The 14,208-nt window shown below is 39.5% G+C and overlaps 2 protein-coding genes across 5 annotated transcripts; one reads left to right on the top strand and one right to left on the bottom strand.

Annotated features, from left to right (window-relative positions):
- Positions 1 to 727: 727 nt before the first annotated feature.
- Positions 728 to 7,652, bottom strand: LOC133443448 (gastrula zinc finger protein 5-1-like). The gene is made up of 4 exons (XM_061720685.1): positions 7,099 to 7,652; positions 6,110 to 6,223; positions 4,152 to 4,433; positions 728 to 3,178 (listed from the first exon to the last, which is right to left on the bottom strand). The coding sequence occupies exons 1-4, from the start codon at positions 7,493 to 7,495 to the stop codon at positions 2,598 to 2,600; spliced, it is 1,374 nt and encodes a 457-aa protein (XP_061576669.1). The 5' UTR covers positions 7,496 to 7,652; the 3' UTR covers positions 728 to 2,597.
- A 603-nt stretch (positions 7,653 to 8,255) lies between these two features.
- Positions 8,256 to 14,195, top strand: avpi1 (arginine vasopressin induced 1). Of its 4 annotated transcripts, none has more exons than XM_061720680.1 (4): positions 8,256 to 8,809; positions 9,326 to 9,413; positions 12,058 to 12,484; positions 13,331 to 14,195. In XM_061720680.1, exons 3-4 carry the CDS (start codon positions 12,117 to 12,119, stop codon positions 13,533 to 13,535), a joined length of 573 nt encoding a protein of 190 aa, XP_061576664.1. In that variant the 5' UTR covers positions 8,256 to 8,809; positions 9,326 to 9,413; positions 12,058 to 12,116; the 3' UTR covers positions 13,536 to 14,195. The 4 variants fall into 4 exon arrangements, with proteins under 4 accessions (XP_061576664.1, XP_061576666.1, XP_061576667.1 ...); XM_061720682.1 differs by having other exon boundaries at positions 8,256 to 8,813; XM_061720683.1 differs by lacking the exons at positions 8,256 to 8,809; positions 9,326 to 9,413 and adding exons at positions 10,624 to 10,790; positions 11,573 to 11,603.
- The last annotated feature ends 13 nt before the right edge of the window (positions 14,196 to 14,208 follow it).

The following is a 14,208-nucleotide window of genomic DNA, read 5'->3' as shown; positions in this document are numbered from 1 at the left end:
ATCTTTATAAGTGAATAAATATCGTTTTGCCTATAACTTATTCCTGCATCCCTCTTTTATCGATCCGGCGAGACGGGTCACCGCGTTTTTGGAGCCCCAAGTCACATATCCAGGGGCTCCTCTGAGCACCAGACCAAAATAATTATGTGCAGCCCTGTTTATACCCTCCTATAAATAGATGAATAATTTAATGAATAAACTAATGAAAACATACATTATTATGCAAACGGAGTGAGTATTGTTATTGTTAAAACATATGTACATCTACAGGTGAAAAGAACATATCTATATGGAGTAAAATAAAAAAAATCATGTAAAAATCTCTGCGTACAAAATGTATCATTAAATATGCACTGTTTCAAAATGTTCTAAAAGGTGTTGTAAAAACAATCCTGGCTGTGTTTTTGCTGAGAAATCAGAGTCCTGTATTTGTTAATAGGGTTTTATAACTACTGAGCAGTAACAAGAATAGAGTGTGACATGAAAAATGTAAGGTTTTAAGCTCAGTTAGCAGAATTTTTGACTTTTCTGTTGTCTGTGGTGATATTTGTTTGCTGTTAAAAAACAGTTTCTGTCTCTCCCACAGTTCCATCTAACAGACATACCACTAAACCAATATGGAGCTTTGTCTTCTTATTCTTTTAACAAATTTCTGGATATGGTTAGTACCATAATTTAACAAAATCTTTAAAGTTAGCTTTATATGCATTTTGATCCGGAGAAGATGTTAGTTTTCTTGTTTTGTTTTTATTTTTGTGCGTACAAACTTGTTTTCACACCAAAATGAACAGATAACAAGTACAGGGAGAGGAAAACACTGATAGAGTGATGAAAAACACTAAACTATGAACAGTGCAAATGGTCAGCTATCAGTGATCATGGAACAGCTTTTGAAGTGCAGGAGGTATGATGTACTGTTTTGTTTGCTTATCCTTGAACAAACTGTTCTACAAACACATTTATCCATTTAAATTAACAGAGACTGACGCAAACATATTTTCCTAAGCTCTCCTCAGAATATATTTATCTAGACACGTTTTTTTGGTGCGGTCATAAAAACCTATTTGCATAAATAAAGCACAAGAAGAGAATGGAAGACAAACTGGTCCATCCTGGGATTTTATTCAAATGATAAAGAAATAAAATAAAATAAAATGATGAATTGCATTAAAGCCTACATATAAACCCACACACTGGATTTTTATATGAAATATCAAAAAAGTGTGTAATTATTGTTATATCAGTTGACAGACACAGCTACTGTGCTAAAGTTGATCCAAACTCCCAACAAAGACACATTATATTTTATTATGGGAGTATTATAACATGTGATTGCTCCTTTATCCATCCATTATCTATACCCGCTTTATCCTTTGCAGGGTCACGGGGGTCGGCTGGAGCCTATCCCAGCTATTGCTCCTTTAATTTTGTTAAATTCTGCTTTGTGAGTGAAAGATTAAGACAACACAAGTTCAAAGGGACACCTTGGGCCTGTGCCACAAATCCAGATAAGTGGGTCAGCGAGTCTAACCCCAGATTTGGAGCGCCACAATTGTGTCTCTCTTTTAAATCTATCATCATGTAATTAACGCTGAACTCAATCTGCTCCAGAGCAGCAGCAGTTTTGGATTAAATTGCTGTAAAATTCTTCACTAATCCCCATCCTGATGATATCTAAGATAAAACCTATATTGAAACATTAAATTAATCAGGCCAAAGTACTGAAAGTTATCACATTTTAAAGAAAATATCTTGTTGGAAAATATCAGGATGTATTAAATTATTCAATTGTCTTAAAAGTCTGTCATTGAATTTACATTTTGAATTTATTCGACAAATTTAAAATACAAAGTCAATTCAAACTGTAACACTATATCTAAGGGGTAGTTGAATCTGTATGTTTTCTAATGTGAAGTAAAAATCAACCTCATTACCAGAAATGTCATGTAAAATTAACAACTTGTGATGGAAATTCTCTTTTGATGGAAAATACCAAATACCCAAACCTGCTGAGCTGCCTGATATGCCTCCAAGCTGTGCATATACTGCTAATATATTGGCTTCATGCATCATGTTGCACCAATCTACCAACAGGTCCATACTAAACTATAAACTGAATGCAATTATGTAATATCAAGAAGAAAGTATGTTAGCATATCAGAACAAGGCCTGTTCTATCAACAAATCTCAAAGCCTTGTTCAGGGTCACAAGGGTACAGGAGCCAATCAGCCAATCAGAAAAGCGAGGCACACAACAGATAAGATGACATCCATAGTATTTAAGAATAATCGATCAATGAAACTTAAATGATACCATATTTTGTGAGACACTGCCAAGGAAAAAAAAAAAGATCCTTCACAGAATCAAATTGAACATTTGAGATCTTTTGTTATATATTTTTTTTTACACTCAAGATTGTATCCCTTTCAAACGTTGTGAATTCACAAAGCCTACTCTTCCTATGAAATAAGTAACAGATTGGTTAAGATTGTCTGGAAGAAGTATCAAACGACACATGCAATGCCCCTTTACATGTGAGCATGTGCAGGACCTGAAGCAGAAAGCTCACGAGAGAAGTCATCCTGCAAAGTTGCAGCTATTTGGTGTGAGAGCGCTGATGGAATTTGAGTCCACCACAGTTTCTGAAAGACTTTCCACACTGTCCACAGATGTAAGGCTTCTCTCCAGTATGGATACGGAAGTGACGTGTTAAGGCTCCAGAGTGGCGGAAACACTTGGAGCAGACAGAGCAGGTGTAAGGTCTCTCTCCTGTATGAATACGAAGGTGAGTTTTCAGATTTTCCATGCGGTTGAACTCTCTGTTGCACACTGTGCAGCAGAAGGGGCTGCAGCCTGGCGGGTAAAGCTGCAGCTTGCTCCTTTTGCCTCCTGCTTTGGGCTGCTGACAACGTTGCTGCAGCCTCTGCTGGCACTGGCTGAAGTGTCGCCGCAGCAAGCTGGGCAGGTGGAAGGTTTGACTGCAGAACTTACAGGTGTATAGAGCGGGGACAGCGTGACCAAAAGTGTAGCCTGCTTGGGCTTGGATTCCATAGACCCGTGTGGGGGCTTGTGATACGGCAGTTGGTTTTGGCATTTGGACGATATTTGAAAAACCTGAGGAACCAGACTGAAGATCTGTGGGTAGCCGGAGGCTGGTGGTAACGCTTGGAAGAAGAGCTGTTGGAAAAAAATAAAATTAAAGAAAATGCTATGTAACATTAAACTGTAGAAAATTACGGGGGGAATTAAGCTTTATGGCATTTTTTTTAAATATGTTTTTATTACAACCTTTTCTGTTCTAGAAAATCATTCTAAGCATGATGTCATTTGTGTAACTGTGATAAATACACTGCAAATATCCAGCATATACATGCAGATAATGTCTGAACTCCTGCACCTTCTTTGTCTCTAGTTTTCGCACCTTCAACCAGACTTCATCTATCAAACAAGACATCACCATGGAAACAGGAAGGTTCTGAGGGCTGATCATTGATGCAGTCCCACCCCTACCTGAAATCTCCCCATTCCTCCTACTGGATATGTCAATGCTGTCATGCTGACCTCATACGTGTCATATTCTGCTACTTCAGGTTCCAGACCGCTCTAGACTTCCTCATGCAATACTGTTATTTCCTCATCTGCACTCTGTCATACGCTTTGTCTACCCTTCCTTCCGAGTTCCTTCCTCTTTGTGTAGTTAATCCATTTTATACATCTGTAGTTGCTACAGCTCTAGACATAATTTGTGTTTCTTGAAAATCAAAACGGATATACATTTCCCCCATTGTTCAGGCATTATTTCTTTCTCCAAGATGTTGTTAAACAATCTGCTTAAATACTCTACTCCTCTCTCTCATGGGCATGTCCATACCTTCACTGGCATACCATCAGACCCACTACATTTGTATTCTTTATTCTCTTCAAAGTGGCTGCACTTGTCATTTATTTGTTCATGTAGATATATCCCTTCAGACCGACAGTTTCACAAGCATCAGTAACCGTTTTCTTCCTTCCTTTTCCAAATCTATAAAGAAGTCTGTTTCAGTGAAACCAAATCCATTTTATTGCTACACAACAGAAGACATAACTAGTGGAAAAACCTCAGTAAAATGTAAACTAATCTGACCAGTTACCCCCTCTTCCTTCTTACCCTGATCCAGCTTGCTGCTGCTCGGCTGATGCGGGTGTTGGCTTCGATTATCTGGTACTTGTGGTTTCCGCTCCATGTCCTCCTGGATTAAATCCTCCATTTTGATGAAATCCAATGACAGAGACGCACCATCGGCTGCCACCTCTGGTTCCTCCCACTTTGTAGGGACCTGCTCTAATGTAGAATTGAAGTCAATGGTGGGATGTGGGGGGGAGTCTTGGTATTGTGGGCCTTGTACAGAGTTCGCATCTTCTACCTTCACTGTACACGCTACAGAGACATCTGTTTAGAAAAAAAAAAAACAAGTCAGCACTGAGCATAGGAAAATGTTTCTTTATACTAAAGCTTTTCATTATCCATATTTTCTACAAATATAAGGATTCAGGATCCCCCCACCCCACAATTACTTGAGCACATTTGAGTGCTTTTTAAATCTCAAATAATATACCGGTAATTGGCTTTCAACAATGCAATAACTTGGAAGCTGAAAACCCAAAGCTGCCACTTTGGAAATAAGATAAATTTGTCGAATAGACAAAGGGTAACCTCTTAGTGTTAAGACTCCATGGTGAAAGTGCTTTAATTAAAGGAAAGTCTTGATACTTGAGTTTCTGAATTAAACTGATCAAGATCAACGTAAAACGTAGAGCAGGAAAAGGGAATGAAGAACAGAGAGGAGGGACAGATATATTGTCCAAAGAAGAGATTAGTATTAACTATCAGTGAGCAGGAGAACTAAGAGTTATTAGGGCCTGAGCACTGACAGTGCGAAGGCCCTATTGTATCTGTAGGAATTTTTTTTTTCCTCGTTTTTTTTTTTCCCTCCTTCCGACGAAATGAGGGCCCTTTTGCCCCCCTAAACGTTCCCCAAAAGTCACCAAATTTTGCACGCAAGCCAGGCCTGGCGATAAATTTTATATTTCATTGTTTGCTTTAATGGGCGTGGCCTAATGGCTCAACAGCACCCTCTAGAAAACTTTGTGCCTCAAGCCCCACAATACGGTTTGACATACATGCACGAAAATCGCTACACACCTGTATCATGTCGCAACTTAAAGAAAAGTCTCTTGGCGCCATGGCCGAAACCGAACAGGAAGTCGGCCATTTTGAATTAATCGTGTAATTTTGGCGCAATTTATGACATTTCTTCAGCTGCTTCTTTGCCCGAACCGTAACGTGCGTCTCGATCCTGCATCAATGTGCATTACTTTTCTCAGTCAAAAGCGTTACCGTGGCGACGATAGACGCCAAAAAGGGCGCCCCCCCTTCATCTGATTGGTCCATATTTGATAGATCCTACTTTCTGCCATAACTTTTGAATGGTTTCACATAGAGAGTCGTGGCTGGTGTCATCCGCTAAATGTCCAGGCCTGAAGAATCTACATGCAAGTCATAAAAGCGCTTCCACTGCAGCACGCCTGAACGTGCACAAGGGTGCCAGGGCCCGTTCATCGTTGCTTGCAGCTTTAATCTTTACTTACCACAGTGACGACTACATAAACAGGAGCAGACACTGAGGTGGTCAGGGGGTGGGACTGCAGCTCAGCATGGAGCTCTGGGAACTCTAAGCTGCATTACAATCTGGTTTATGGGGCAGAAAACTTGGTTTGGAAGTTTTTGAAAATAAGATGAATACACACACACAGGCCAAGAATAAAAATGCTTTAATGGCCAATATGAAATACGCAAAAGTCTCATTAAATTGTTTTTTTTATTTGAAGTGTTTTGTTGTTATTGTTAACAGTTTTTGAACTATTTTATACAAACATTGGTAATTTTTTTCCTTCATCTTTTATTAAACAATTTGTTTGCATGAGGTAGTGTACGTCTCAAATGTGTGCATCAAATATGACACATGGGCCTGTGGTTGGTATTTGCAGTATTAGATCAATTAGTTCAGGTCCTTCGCTGTCGCCCACTCTGATCTGCAAGGTGACAGATCAAACAAATGTCGTTACCTGCAAAAGACCCATCACTTGTTTCTCTGGGAAGCTGTGCATCCGCATCACTGTTGCGCCGTCTGATCTCATCACGGCCACATCTCTTATCTCCCTCACTGCTAGGGTCGCCACCTTTCAGAAATAGAAATAAAGGACACCCCGATGTCAGCAGCGCAGGCGCCAAAAAAAGGGACATCCCCAAAAATTCTAAAATGCATAGAAATGTTATTTTATATGAAAAAACAAAACGCTTTGATTTAAAGTGCTTTAATAGCATTGAACTTGCATGACTGTACGGACAGCCAACCATACTAGCAACTGAAATAACCTCCTATGCTATTGTATGTCCACATCAGCCAAGATGTAGAATATAGCTACAGGTGAAGAATATGGTGTAAAAGTTAATTCATTTCAATAATTCAACTTAAAAGGTGAAACTAATACATGTATATTACATAGTCTCATTTGTTATAATTTTGGTTGAATTGTTTATTGATTTCATAATATATTCTAATTTTTTATTTGGGGTTTTCATAAACTGAGCTATAATCACCAAAATTATAACAAATAAAGGCTTGAAATACCTCACTTTGCATGTAGTGGGATATATATATATATATATAGAGAGAGAGAGAGAGAGAGAGAGAGAGAGAGAGAGAGAGAGAGAGAGAGAGAGAGAGAGAGAGAGAGAGAGATATTTGTTTCACCTTAAGTTGAATTTACTACGAATGAGGTTTTGCAATATATTCAAATTTTCCGACCTTCACCTGTATATTATGACATAAATAAGAGCATATGTGTCTGTATTTGGTTCAATACGGAACGCAACTTTTAATTCCCAATTAAGGCTGATTTATGGTTCCGCGTTACACCAGCGCAGAGCCTACGCCGCAGGGTACGCGTACCCTACGGCGTAGCCTCTGCGTCGATTTAACGCAGATCCATAATTCAGGCTTTACGGAACAATTCCGTATTTCAAGGGACGGGTGGAACCTACTACTACTCACTGCTCACGCGTTCATCTTTGAGATGACTGAATGCATCCCGTCCCAGGGGATCATCCTCGATATCCGACCCGTCTCCGGACCAGAGCTCGTCCCGGAGCTGCCTGCCGGGACTGACAGCGCCCTCCTCCCTGCAGCGAGCAGAGTCCAGCAGAGCCTCTGCTCTGTGCAGCTGCTCCCTGAGGGACTGGTTTTCTCGGCGCAGGTCTTCATAGATGTCTCCTGCTGCCCGCCGCAGCAGTGTCTTCACTTCCCCGACGGCTGCCTCCGCGGCCGCCTGCAGGGCGCCGTGCACCGCGGCCACCAGCTCGGCCACCAGCTCCTCCTGCAGCCGCAGCGCTGCAGCAGAGGCTCCGCCCGGCCCCGGCCGGCTCTGGCTCAGCGGCAGCTGCGATTTCATGCTGCACGGGGTTAAGTGTGCAGTCAAAATGGCAATTTTAAATTAAGATTTCTTATTAAATGGAAACCATAGACATATATAAAGGCTAGATGACTCGTCCGCGCTGCTGCCAATGCAGAGCGACGTCGTCACATGGCGGCCATCTTGCCACAGGAGAGCTCGCTCACTTTAACATTGTGTTTAATGGTGCCTGTACTGCTTAAACAACCTTAACTTGCTCAATTCTCAACAGATTTTCAAACAGTTTGTTTTTTTATAAACGTCAGAGATGTAGTTATGACACTGCATACTTGTGAATAATTATAAACTTTGAAAAACGTACTTTTATATGAAAATAACCAGAAACAGATAGCCATGACATGGTATTTATATTAAATCAATATTTATATTGTATTATTAGTCATATTTACATTATAACATATATTACCATATAATATATATTACATTATTGTATTTATATGACATTATAACATGTTTATATATTATTACATTATGATGTATAGGCTATATCATGACATAACATGTATATACATATACACACACACACACAATATGGTAATAATATATATGTATATATGTTATAATGTAAATATTACTAAGAATACTATAGAAATATTGATTTAATATAAATACCATGTCATAGCTATCTGTTTCTGGTTATTTTCATATAAAAGTACGTTTTTCAATGTTTATAATTATTCACGTATGCAGTGTCATAACTACATCTCTGACGTTCATAATAACAAACCAAACTGTTTGAAAATCTGTTCAGAATTGAGCAAGTTAAGGTTGTCTCCTGTGGCAAGATGGCCGCCGTATGACGACGTCGCAGCAGCGCGGACCATGGATCTATAATATTAACCCTCTAGTGACGCCGTCCTAAAGCCTAGAATATGGTTCCGCGTTAAATCGACGCGTCGCCGCGTAACCTACGGCGTAGGGTCTGCGTTGGTGTAACGCGGAACCATAAATTAGCCTTACCTAGACATTTCACTTCCGGCGAGAAAATACGCCCCCTGTTGGAGATTAACATGAACTACACCAGTTAAAAAAAAATCCACCGTTTTGTTACTTATTCATTTTAATGACATCCAAAAATCACTCAAATTGCATTGACATTGCTTGTAATCGATGATTTCCCCTTCATTGTCGACCTTTATAAGAGTCCAAATGAGAGAGAATCCAACCAGAAGGACCGAGGATGGTCAGGAACATCACACCCAGGACGAAGACGCTCTCCTGCAGAGAAATACACAGTTTATTCCGGAACTGGGAATGACGTCACAGCCGAGTTATCAGCGTTCCAGTTACAAAGTAGGTAAACAAGTTTGTAGTTCGCATATACCACATGAAAAATGTAAATTACACTATAGCAGCATATATATGCCGAACTATACTTGTATACAACTGATTTAGTGTGACCAAAACTAGAATGAAGTGCTACAAATTTTTACAGAGTTCTCTTCTACTGTTTACAACCGGGGCAGCCATCTTGGAATGTGAACTCGGGGGGGGTGAAGACTCTCCCACTTTCCCAGTGGGAAATCCCACTTCGAGGGGGTTCCAGTTGAAAAATCCAACTGGGAACTGGGAAATCCCCACTTCCGAGGACAAATGGAACGCGGCATTAAGCCTGAATTATGGTTCCGCGTTAAATCGACGCAGAGGTACCTGGCGACCAGCGCCGTACGTTGCGTGTTACCGCGTACCCTTCGCCGTAGCTTCTGCGTTGGTGTAACGCGGAACCATAAATCAGCCTATACACGAGCATTCAATGTTCTAGTAAGAAGAGAGCTCATTAACTTACCGTCCCACTTATTTTATCTTTAGGTGGTTTACCACGGATATATGATGCTCTTTGTTGACCACATGTTCTGGAGAAATTAACCCGACGAGACTTCAACAATCCCACAAAAAGGCAAGACATCTTTTGTTGTTTGTTTTTTCTGTCTGCAGAAGCAAGTGATAGATTGCGACACGAGCAGAAACAATACCTTTTCAGGTTTCTGGAAAAAATAAAAGAACCCGCACCTGCTTATGACCAGCTCACACACCTGAGGAATGGTCTTAAAATTAAGACATTAACATAATTGTATGTTACCTTCAGGTGCTCCTGAGTAATTCAAGAAAGAAATTAACTAAAGTTGTGACTAATGTAACGTTTCTTGTATTTTGTGAAAAGTTTGATCTATACTTAAGAAAACAAAACAAAGTGAGGAAGTTAGGAGTTAAAAGTGCAACAAATGTGGCAAGGAGGAAAAAAACATGTAACTGCCGTCTCATCATGATGTAGCTGATATAGTTTGCCTATAGTTTGTATTTTTGTAATACAATGTAATTATTATTTTTGTAATAATTTTAAAATAAATAAAATTGTGCTTTTTAAACTGAATATCCTCAAGTCATGGATCCATGTCACAGAGCCCATGTTACCTCTTGATTTATTGTTTAAAAGTAAAAAAGTGACATTTAAAAATGTTTTAACTGTTGTGAATATTTAAAAGAATTCCCACTATATTAAAACCACTTTATCAACCACTGTAAAGGGCACATGCTGCCATGAAACATTATTTTAGCTTACAAGTAGCATTTTTTACAGTTAGTGCTGTTAAATGAGCCACATCATTTTGGATGCTTTCATGATAAAAAAAAAAACAGAAAACAGCCTTTTATGTAAATAAATGGGATTTAATTTAAAAAACAAAACAAAACCCAACATGTTTTGGTGGATTACCAGCATCAGAAAGTAAGTACACAAGAGATATTCACTCTGCAACTCGCAACAAAAGTGAAGTTCCTCTCTGATACCAATCGAGAATTTAACATCTCAGTGTAATTAAAGCTCTTTTTTTGGGGGGGCATATTTAAAACATATTTATATTCTTATACTATATTTAACAGAAGTAAGTCTGGGTCCTGTGTTCGATCTGTGACCTATCAAGGTCAACGATACAAAGGATGGACATGAGTGAATATGAAGCACCAAAGAGCTTTTTACCACTTCTCCACATGGGCATCTTCAGGTTGTGTGTAGGAACCCTTTATTCCTGGACTTTTACAGCCTTCTGTTTGTTTCTGTCTCCATACTTACGTACAGACTGGCTCATTGAGGCAAGCTCTGTGGCACTGACGTCATGAATGGATTAGTCTCCCGTCGGTTCTGACGCTGTGGTTGGAAGTGGGTCGACTCAGCATTAGGTCGTGTGAAGCGTGCTGTCTGAATGCTGGTTCAGTAATTAGGTTGTCTGTCGGTGTGTAGTGCCTTGTTAGACTGCTTCACTCAAGCTGCTGGGGGGTAAGCACTGTAAATATACTTGTCACAGTTTTTTTTTCCAAAGTACCTTTTTAATGTAAACTGAACTTTGTTTCTAATTTTGTTAGAAAAAATTCTCAGGATGTTAAATATGTTTATTAGATATATATGATGTGAAAACAGAACCATTCTGGGTATAGTAGCATGTTTTGTCAGTCTATGTGGTAAAGGGAGCTTTTAAATGTCGACATCGACATCCTCATGCATTGGTTTGCTGATTCATCCCTCTATCAATAGCGATCAGCTAAGAACTCTTGGTTCTTCTTCTTAGTATTGCAAAATGGCTTAAAGTGAGCCACTGTAAACTGGTTTCATTAGAGCTTAAGATAAGTGGAACATTATTTTTTAATACGCAAGGATAATTAACTTATTTGTTGGTGGTTTTATGTATTTTACATTGAGTGCACTTTTCAACTGCTCGAATGATACTAAGATATATAATTCATATCATATCATAGCCTTCCTGCTTGTTTTCAGCATTTCTTTAAATTAAGAGAAACAAATTATAATTTAAGAAGGCTGTGGGTCTTTGAAAGATGTCGTGTGAGGACTAATGTTAAATATAGATGTGTTTCATTTTTGGGAGTCAAATTATGGAATCAACTTAGTGATGAAGTGAAACTGTGTAAATCTCTATTGAATTTTAAAAAAATATTGAAAAGTAAAATAATTAAGGATTACAATGCTAAATGATTGGAGTATAATTTGGTTAAGCAGAACAATTTAAAGGGAAATTTCTCTTTTTGTTTCTTTTCATATTGCAGATAATCTGGGTTTTCTGTTGGAAAGTACAGGGTAGGCAAATATAAGCTTTGGCTTCAGCCTATTCCTTTTTCGGTTACAGAGTTTATTATTATTATTATTTTTTGTGTGAAACTGATGAGTGTAAACTTGTATGAAAGTGTTTTGTCATTTACACACACACACACACACACAGTTTGAATTGCAAATAATGTAATGTAACCGAAATAAACAATTCATTCATTCATTCATTCATATAATAAATTATAACAAATAAATACATGTTTGTGTACAAAGGCATGAGTGTTATCATTGTTGAGATCCTTAACCCAATACCCGTGTGTAATGAGATAAGGCTGTCCCACGCAGGGAAGATTGGCTGCAGTAACTAGGTTACCGAGCTGCAGTCGTGGAAAACTGTCTGCCAGATGAAGCGTCTGCTTGTGACTTTGATCTGTGTATCCTTAGGTCACTACTTTGGTCTCTCTCCTTTTATTTTATCTTTCAGGTCATCGTACCTTCTTTTTATCACTGTGTAAAAGCTTGAAAGCGCTCTGAATCTGTGTGATGGCTGAAGGTCTGGCGCCCGGCTCTTCTGAGGACGATCAGCCTCTGCAGTGGAAACCTTCCAACCGATGGAGCAGGAAGTCTGGATACTCCAACATCTTCTCGGGAATGAACATGCATCAGCTGCAGAGACTGTTCAGAGGTGCGGGGGACAGAAATGCTGAAAATCGGGCGAAGCTGGTGTGGCAGGATATGGATACAGGTGTGGAAAAAACCGAAGAGGAAAAGAGGCAAGAGGAGGAGAGAGAGGATGAAGCAGGGCTGGCCCAGGCCTTGGTGGGACTGAGAGTCCGAGCAAGGAGTAAGACAGGAATCAGAGTGGATGGACACAGAGACCATAAGGGTTTCAGAGCTTCAGGACATCTCAGGTGCGTGAAAGTGTCTGATAGCATACACTGTAGGTCCTGAGTATGTAGCTTTAAGTATAATGTGCAAACTGTGAAGGGCCTGACAAACTCACAATGACCTCACATGACTGTGTTCTTCTCTGTACATACCAGTGCACACACGACACACACACACACACACACACACACACACACACACACACACACACACACACATGCAAACTCGAGCCACGGCACATGAGGACTTATTCTTCACTGTGTACAACCTCACCCAAAAGGAAATGCAGAAGGCAGGCAACAGCACAGGGCCTATCTGCACAAACCTTACGGCTACAAAAACTGCATGAGTTCCAAAATTACTTTGTGTTATTTCCCTTAAATAAAGGTGTGAATTAAAGCTATTTTTACCAGTACGGGTTGGCTTTTTTGTGAAATGGCTTGAGATATTCATAAGTACGCTACATAGACAGTTTCCATTTTAGTCACCGAATGGTTTGTTTGTATTTTATCTTCCTGAAAAGTGTTTTCACTTAGTTCTGTCTCCTTAAGAGTATAGCATGTTGAACGTATTACCATCTACAAGCTGATCTGGTATTGCATCCACGAGAGGAGCCTGTTCTTTGCTCCATATGAGTGTTCTCTTTTAAATCATGAGGTTTTTATTGCCGTTTGGTGGTCAAACACATTGCTCTCTGACCACCAGCTCGACATTAGGGGAATTAGGATTATAAAGACGCATTTGTGACTGTACTGATCTACTTACACAAGCATTTCATGTGAAAGACTTGTTCTAATGTGCCCAAACTGCTTCATAAACTGCAAGCTGGTAAGAGATTTTCTAAACCAGAGTTTTATCTGTGTCTTAAGGGCCGAGGAGCCATTATCCGACTACACTGCTGAGAATGACGAGTCCAATCTCACACCGAGTCTGGAAGAATCTCACCTGTCCAATGAGGAAAACAAAGAAAGAAAAGAAGAAGAAAATCAAAGTCCCTTCAAACCGTGGAGGTTGGGCATGAGGCTGGATGGTGCCATAGACTCTGAACGCTACCTTCATCGCATCCTGCACTGATGAAAAGTACACACCCACACGCGTGGACAATGTGAAGAATGTGAATACTTGAAACATAAGGACATGCTGTTTTGGTACTGTTTGCAGCTTCTGCCATCACCTGAGCAGACACTAGTGCTCGTGCTGTTTGTGTAGGGGTAGGAAATCACTTAGGTTTTTAGTAAATCTGTTTGAATGTGTTAGAATTATACAATAGAAAGACACAACCAAATCAAACTAGTTGTGTTTAACAGTGACTGACCTGAGACACGGAAATTCAAGTGATCATGACTTGACTGTTGTAATCCAGTGTCAACGAATTGAGTGTGGTACTAAACTGATCATTATACAACATTTTTAAGCATTTAAATTAAAGTTTTAAGAGTATTTCAAACTTGATGTTTTTATTTGTGTGTGCTTTACCTTCTGGTGAATGTAAATCCAATATTTCTGTGTACGAACCCACAAAACAAGAAATCATAGGTGACATCATCTACACTGTATGAACTTTCAAGACTGGGTGCCGCATGTTGTCTCAGAACACAATAACATCTTTCACGGATTAGAAAGTGATATTTTTGACCAAAGTATGTTGCAGGCATTTCATTAAGAGTTCAGGAGCACAGCTGTCAGCTGGTGAACAAAGGGCACAATAAAAACAGCTGAACATGAGTCTGTCAACAGCAACGTCAGT

The sequence above is a fragment of the Cololabis saira genome, chromosome 1, assembly GCF_033807715.1.
Source record: "Cololabis saira isolate AMF1-May2022 chromosome 1, fColSai1.1, whole genome shotgun sequence".
NCBI classification, from domain to species: Eukaryota; Metazoa; Chordata; class Actinopteri; order Beloniformes; family Belonidae; genus Cololabis; species Cololabis saira.
Note: the sequence above shows the minus strand (reverse complement) of the source record. Positions and strands in the feature narration are given on the sequence as shown.